This window comes from Staurois parvus, unplaced genomic scaffold, assembly GCF_062004578.1.
Source record: "Staurois parvus isolate SC_StPar_1 unplaced genomic scaffold, SC_StPar_1.0 ptg000048l, whole genome shotgun sequence".
Classification (NCBI taxonomy): domain Eukaryota; kingdom Metazoa; phylum Chordata; class Amphibia; order Anura; family Ranidae; genus Staurois; species Staurois parvus.
In genome coordinates, this window is record NW_028317844.1 from 22,650,862 (window position 1) to 22,658,859 (window position 7,998).

The 7,998-nt window shown below is 40.5% G+C and overlaps 1 protein-coding gene across 2 annotated transcripts in view; it reads right to left on the bottom strand.

The window, feature by feature from the left end:
- Window positions 1-7,764, bottom strand: part of CASP8AP2 (caspase 8 associated protein 2) — a 65,603-nt gene extending 57,839 nt beyond the window's left edge. For both annotated transcript variants that reach the window (XM_089665389.1, XM_089665388.1), the window contains exons 1-3: window positions 7,588-7,764; window positions 4,378-4,447; window positions 3,305-3,376 (exon numbers count right to left, since the gene is read on the bottom strand). In XM_089665389.1, coding sequence (XP_089521515.1) covers window positions 3,305-3,376; window positions 4,378-4,426 — 121 coding nt within the window. In that variant the 5' untranslated portion in view covers window positions 4,427-4,447; window positions 7,588-7,764. The remainder of the gene's footprint in view (window positions 1-3,304; window positions 3,377-4,377; window positions 4,448-7,587) is intronic.
- Between the last annotated feature and the right edge of the window lie 234 nt (window positions 7,765-7,998).

Genomic DNA, 7,998 nt, shown 5'->3' on the forward strand with positions numbered 1-7,998 from the left:
CAGGAGTGATTACAATGGTCAACTGCTATTTATGAAAAACCTTTATCCCGAGGAAAAAAAAAAACAAAAAAAACAAAAAACAAAAAAAAAACCAAAAAAAAACACTACAGCTGTAATCTCTTAAAGCAGTAGTAAACTCTTCCACTCCGATGCAGTTTTTCATCTAGTTCATTATATTAAGTGATGATCAAAGATTATCCATTGTAATTCAGCCCCAATTGCATATTACTGACTTTTCTTGATAACTTTTAAAAATCCTGCCTCCAGGGATAAGCCGAAGCCATCTTAGGTATCGTTTTCCAAGTTTGCGCTTTCGTGTAGCCCTTGCTAGCCGACCTATTTACGCCCCATGTGATAACAAAAAAAAAAAAAAAAAAAAAAAAAAAAAAAGGAGACATGACCTGTGAGCCACCCTGGATATTCAATATTAAATTGAGTTCATAAGTTCGCAGGCTCCCAATTACATCCTCATTCTATGTGATATACTCAAAAGAAATTTTTAAAAGAAAGGTGCCGTGCTCTTATATTGGAATAAGAATATACAAATATGATCAACAATTGAATGAAGATATATATGAATATGATCAACACTCAATTAACAAACGTAATATTTCTATGAAGATTTTTTGAAAGAAGGCGAGAAAGAGAAAAAAAAAAAACTCTCAATTAATAAATAATTGATCTCCCTCTAAGATCAATTTAATCTGTAAAAAATATATTGATCTATAAAAAAATCTGTAAAAAATATCTCAAAAAATAAATAAAAATGTGAATTATATGCTATTTTAAAAGTAAACAAATTAATTTATAAATACATAAAAAGTGCATATAAATCAATTTATAAATACATAAAAAAAGATGAATTTATACCATTTCAAAAATTAATAAATATAGATCAATTCATGTATTTATACATTTTCCACTATTGTATCGCAATAATCAATAATGTTCACCAAGTCCCCTCAGAGTGAAATATGATGAAGTCACTGCAGTTATTGGACTTTTTACTTGACTTGATACCCTTGTCTGCAATCAATTGCTGGGTCAATTCCTCTGTACAAAGGCAAGCTGTATAATTATCCTCCTTGCTCCTATGGATTAGGCTGTGAATAGATCCTATATTGGGCTAGTATCTTCAGCCGAGGATCTCTGCTTTTTCTCCCTATTGCTCCTCGTGTGACCGGGAGGAAAACAGAGAAGAATAGTGCCTTATCCTTGATAACAAGGTAGTTTTATTCATGCCAAATTCGCACTTACAATTGTTAACATTCAATAGCGCTTTTTGTGTAGTGTCCAGCCTGCACGGCATGGAGACACACGCTGCCTATACTCGCTGTTAATGAGAGTCTGGTACGCGATGACGTCAGTGCCCCTCCCCGTCATCGCGTACCAGACTCATTAACAGCGAGTGTCTCTATGCCATGCAGGCTGGACACTACACAAAAAGCGCTATTGAATGTTAACAATTGTAAGTGCGAATTTGGCATGAATAAAACTACCTTGTTATCAAGGATAAGGCACTATTCTTCTTCTCTGTTTTCCTCCCGGTCACACGAGGAGCAATAGGGAGAAAAAGCAGAGATCCTCGGCTGAAGATACTAGCCCAATATAGGATCTATTCACAGCCTAATCCATAGGAGCAAGGAGGATAATTATACAGCTTGCCTTTCTACAGAGGAATTGACCCAGCAATTGATTGCAGACAAGGGTATCAAGTCAAGTAAAAAGTCCAATAACTGCAGTGACTTCATCATATTTCACTCTGAGGGGACTTGGTGAACTTTATTGATTATTGCGATACAATAGTGGAAAATGTATAAATACATGAATTGATCTATATTTATTAATTTATTTTTGAAATGGTATAAATTCATCATTTTTTTATGAATTTATAAATTGATTTATATGCACTTTTTATGTATTTATAAATTAATTTATGTTTACTTTTAAAATAGCATATAATTCACATTTTTATTTATTTTTTTAGATATTTTTTATAGATCAATATATTTTTTACAGATTAAATTGATCTGAGAGGGAGATCAATTATTTATTGAGTTTTTTTTTTTCCCTCTCTCTCGCCTTCTTTCAAAAAATCTTCATAGAAATATTACGTTTGTTAATTGAGTATTGATCATATTCATATATATCTTCATTCAATTATTGATTATATTTGTATATTCTTATTCCAATATAAGAGCGTGGCACCTTTCTTTTAAAAATACTCCCCATGTGATGTCACACTGTCACACGGATGAATGAAATTGTAGTCTCACGGTTTTTAAGCAGTGCTGCAGGGAGCGGAAATCAGATACAGCATACTTGTCAATGGACAGACCGCACACAAAGCTTGGCATGAATCATAGATGCGCATGCACTGGTGATGTCATTACACAGAAAGGGACGGATTACAAGAAAACAGAGCAAGTAAGGAGACATCAAAATGCAGCAAACATTAACTTTTTTCCTGTGTCAGTTTCCCTGTTGAAAAGCTTACTACTTCCAGGTATGGAACCGCTGTGAACACTCCAACAATGCAGTACCTATTGCCAAAAGCAGCCAATTGCCAAGCTGCTTTTTTAGGCTAGGATCACATCTGTGCGAGTGGTGCCGCACTGGAAAACACAACCGTACTGGGTACCGATGTTCCCATGCGGGCTGTGTTTTCCAAAGAAGTGCAGGGACTTCTTCCCTGCGTGTCACGGACACAGGAGTCCATTCAAATGAATGGGCTCTCGTGTCCGTGCAAAACGTGGGCCGCATATATGTGAAACGGGGCTTAATGCAGATTTAAATATTTAAATATGAAAATTGTGGGGGAGAGTTTACTACCACTTTAAAAAGTGTTAGCTACATTTAGGCTTTACATTGCTAGTCAATAATGTAAAGTCCACCTAAATTTACTAGCCCATTAAACACTACCATCTTTACTGACTGACAATGCTGCTACTACCCCCCAAGAATGGCTACCTTGCTCCTCTATAGATGCAGTGCTGGAATGACTGTAGCCATAAGACAGGAAGTGTGTTACTGACCAATCACCAGGTGAAAATATAGAAATAGAAGTCTGAAAAAAACTAATGCAGCCACATTTAAATGATTCGTAAGCTACAATACATTACATTTTTGTTTTTGAATTTAGTCATGCTTTAAAATGTACCGTAAAACTGTATTAAACCCATTTAAGGAAGGCAATATGCTGTACAGAAATCTGCTTTATCCCTAAGGATCTACAGTTATTCTGCAGGGAACCATGGAAAGGCTGATTATTTCCTTGTTTGTCCAACAAAAATTAATACATTACCTGGAACAGTTACAGACATGTCCAGTCCATCATAAATGTCAACTGAACTGGCCTCACTTTTAGCAGGAGATGCTGTAAAAAAAAGAAAACATATGTCAAACGTAGATGAGAAACCTATGATTAATTTTTATTTGCATTTCTTATACAAAAACATAAGCAGGAACAATAACCCAATCCAAAAAAAAGCTTTGCAAAAGTTAGTGAAATTCTGCATTGATGCCAAAATCCAAATAGGACATTTTACAGAGCTAGTAATGAAAAAGAGCAAAGTATTAAAATCTGTTAGTGAGAATTCAGCTTATAATCTATATTCACCTTTAAGAAAAATAAAATTAAAAAAAAGTACATATTTTGCAGGGAAAAAAAAAAGTGTGAATGTATTTTTTCCACAGAAGACTGCAAAGCATTGCACCCATGATCAGTGGATCACAAGTGCAATGTTAGGCTCCTGCAAGCTATTCCTCCAGCCCTCTACCCGTACATGCTTTCAGTTCCGAAGCTGGAGGAAATGTCAGTGGACTATGAGTGGCCTGATTACCGCATCCATTTCCCTTAATGCTGTGCTGGCAGACAGGAATTGTAGTTTATTCATTCCCAGATCTCTGTGAATTAAGCAGTTGTGCTGATTTTAAGTGACAGCAGCTGCAGGTGAGCATGGGATTTGCAACATGTTACACGCTAAATAGATGTGTACCCATATATTGCTAAAATGGAATGAAATCGGTAATGTGAGCAATTTATGTTACTACAATAAGAATCCTGCTACACTACATTATCCATGTTTGGCTCATGCATATGCATGACATAAAAAACAAAAAAAATTAAAGCTGTAGCCTCCTTTCTCCATCTAAGCGCCCATACAAAAAAAAACCAAAAACTATGATTTCCCTACATGTTATTTATCACCGTGAACTCCAGAATGAAAGTAACACAAGAAAAAAAAAAATTACATGCTTTTAAGGAATGCATTATTTGCTATTTGCAAATACTTGAAAGAGAGAACAATATTGCACTGCAACCATGCAGCAAGTGCAGTACTAGTTTGGTTTTAAAATAACACTTGCCATACAAACCTTGCAAATCCACCACATCCTGGTCACAGAGGGCTTGCTTGGCGGACATCTTGCTGGTTCATGTAACCATCTGCAGGAAAATTATAGTGCAATGTTATTTAAGTACACCTTTCTAAAATACTAATAAATTAACATTTTTGCAAAAAAAAATTGGGCATGTATTTTTTTTTTCTGCATAGGAGCCTGCAAAGCACAATATCCGCGATCAGTGCCAGGCTCCTACAGGCTCTTCCTCCAGCTGTCTATCCATACCAGTGTACAAGATTTCAGTTGGAGAGCTGGAGGAAGTGTTAATAGCTACAAGCGTAAGGAGAGAACGCAGTGCCAATCTGAGTGTAGCAAACATTGCTTTAGTAAAAACAAGCAATTATTGCACTTACAGGATAGCAAAATAAGAACCGCTCATCAGTGAGAAAACTGCTGGCCACTGTGTGTACCACTGATGCTGGCTGCCGATCGTTGTCAGTCCTGCTGGTGTCAAGATCCCTGCATTAGTACTGGTAGCTTCCAGCACTTCCTAGATCCTCCAGAGACTCCATGGGTGTTAGGCGTGACGTCAGCACGTCAAGAATGTTGGAGGAGGACGTGCTGACATCTCACCCAACACCTGTGTAGCCTCTGAAGAATCTAGGAAGTGCTGGAAGCCACCAGCACCACCAGGGATCTTGACTCCAGTAGGACTGATAGCGATTGGTGGCCAGCAGCAGCGGTACACACAGCAGCCTTCTTCCTGAACAGCGGTTCTTATTCTTTTATCCTGTAAGTGTAATACTTGTTGTCTGTTTTTATTAAACTATGATTGCTACACTCAGATTTGCGCTGTGTCCTCTCCTATGCTTGCTTGCAGAGTCACTTCTCACACTCTTTACAGCGGCTGCCTCTGGGATACAGCATTGGAATATCTATTCAGAGGTGTACCCTTGTCACCCCACCCTATTGTGGACTATAGGCTTATCCTCCCTGAGTGCCAGATCTTATACTGTTGCATGTTGAATGAGTAAGGTGATCACTGCATTTGTATTCTACTGAGAACTATAAGTCCATTTGCGTTTTTGCACTGAAGTCAATTGGAGGCAGGTTTTTTGCACTGAAGGCAATGAGAAGCGTTTTTGTCAATGGGTTGGCTGTGGGGGCCCAGGTGCCAGGACACAGTTACTGGTCACCGTGGCGACACTGTGCCTGGAATTTGTCAAGCCCTGAAATAACGTGTATCGCAATCAAAGTTTTCATGCATAGGTGCTGATGTGTGTGTTTACGTTTGTATGTGCTTGAGTGTAACTTTTCTTTTTTTCATTAATTTTCTTTTTCTTCACATAAGGGAGAAAGTCCCCGATGTGATGATTTTTTAGTGACAAGTTATCTTTAATGAGAAAACCAGGGTCTAAAAGACCCTGGATGTCTCCTCTGTGCTCCACTAAATGTAATGCATTACATTCTTTCCCGGCCTCAATGGCCGGGGACACTGACAACGGGGACCCAGAAGTGATATCACAAATGTCTCTTCCGAGTCAGGAACAAGATAGGGAGGAGAATGAATGTGTTCACTCTCCTCCCTCCCCTCTACCCGGCAGCACCCAATATGTTGGTCCCCGGGACCACAGATGGGCAAGTGGAGCCTGGAATACATAGCAAGGGGGAAGAACGAGCGGGGGGGGGGATTGGGACAATTTATCAGGGTGTGTGGAAGCATTCGGGCAGCAGTGCAGCCGCCTGAATGCTTCCACCGGACAAGTACGCCCAGGGCTAAATGTTAAAAAAAATGCCCCCAGCGTCAGGCGTTATAACATCCCTGCAGTGAATGGGATGACAAAAGGCCAGGCACCAAGATACAAATACTAGTCGCCATTGCGACCTGGTGCCTGGGATTTGTTGAGACCTGCCTTATGGTGACTTTTGATCTGCACAATCCTCTGCAGCTCTCTTCAGTATGCACTTGGGTTGGACAAAATAAAAATGGATGCACTACAGGATTTGCAGGTGTTTAAGTGTTTTGCGGAGAAAAAAAAGTCAAAGTTGTGTAACACTTTTTTGCTTCCACTGTGTGATGAGACACTTAGCTAACAGGTGGGAAGCCTCATTTTCATCATTCACAGTGTGCGCTACTAGTAACACAGTGTCATGTCAGAGCTTACTGAGCTTCAAAGTGGGCACATTGTTGGTGCTCACTTAGCTGGTGCCTCTGTGACTGAAGTTGGCCATTTGTGGTGTCACAAGGTCCAGTATCAAAGGTTATGATGTCATAGTTTACAGGAAAATGATGTCTGAGAAGCATAAGCGCAGCTAACATGGTCAACTGACCAAAAGAGGCAAAAAGGACACTGCGCAGGATTGTGACCTGGAAAAAGAAAACAACTGATACAAAAGTGATTGCAGAGCTCAATTTCAGTCTTCATTGAACATTTTCCCCTCTATAACTTTTCTGGGGACAAACCAAAATTTGAGATTTGACTTTCAATGATAATGGTAAACGGGACAAATAAAGGAGGCTGAATCTCCCTAATGGGGTCACAAACAGCAATAATACAACTTGACAGGTGTGTTAATCCCTCTGCACTCTGTCCATAACTAAAACATTTGCCTTCCGTTAGACCTTCAGGTCAGTGACAGATAAGGCCAAAATCGGGCTCATTCACAGGAGCACTCAGCACGGTACAGTGTGAAGAGTTGCTCACTTTTTGGTCCTACCACTGATCTGCGTGCAGGCAGCCCACGTATCAGGTGTACACTCACCCACACAGTGGAGTTTGGCATGTACAAGTGCATGGATACCAATGCAGATCCTGTGCATCTGTTAAACCGAGCTGTGCTGGTGTACAACCGATGTATGTCCATTCACTAACACAGGCTGCCTGAACGCAGCTCAGCACCAGGACGGAGAAGTAAACAATCGTCATATGGAGCTAACGTCTGTGTGAATGAGCCCTTACTACGTGGGAAATAAGCAGTGGAAATAAAGAACAGGCAAATGATACAACGCGATCTTCTTTCATTAGTTAACCCCAGCACAGGGCCACCAAAACAACCCTGAGCTCAACATACAGGCACAGACTAGTAGATTCCCATCATGCACGTACCAATTACAAAGGGATACACTGATGAATTAACCTGCCAACCCGGAAACAGACTACTATACATTGTATCATATGTAGTACGGTGCATCCTGTCCTGTCCATATCTTCCACAGTCACGGCCTGTGTGTTTGCCACTCACCAGCTCTCGGGCCCCGCCAACCACCGCCGGGCCCGGATCCCCCCCCTCCTCATCGACCTGTCGGTGGCTTTCGCACTCCGACACCTAGGGGGGGAAAACCTCTTCTCGGTGACACCGATGTAGCCCCCAACAACCCCTGGCAAAGGCAACCAATCAGCAAGCACGTCCTGTCGCGCCTGCCTGCGTCACCGGAGCGCGCCTCGTCCATGCACGGGCTTTGGCGGGAAGGCTTGTCTAAGGCAGGGGGTGGGGGAGAAGGTCCGTTAGCTGAGTGACAGGCATGACATTTTCCTAGTGATGGAGCCATGCTCCAGGCACCTGTACAGTGTCAGTTTATGGATTGAGAAGGTTGATATTATTATTGGAAGTTCTGGTATTTGTAATATATTTGTTTAAAAGAGACGTATGGGA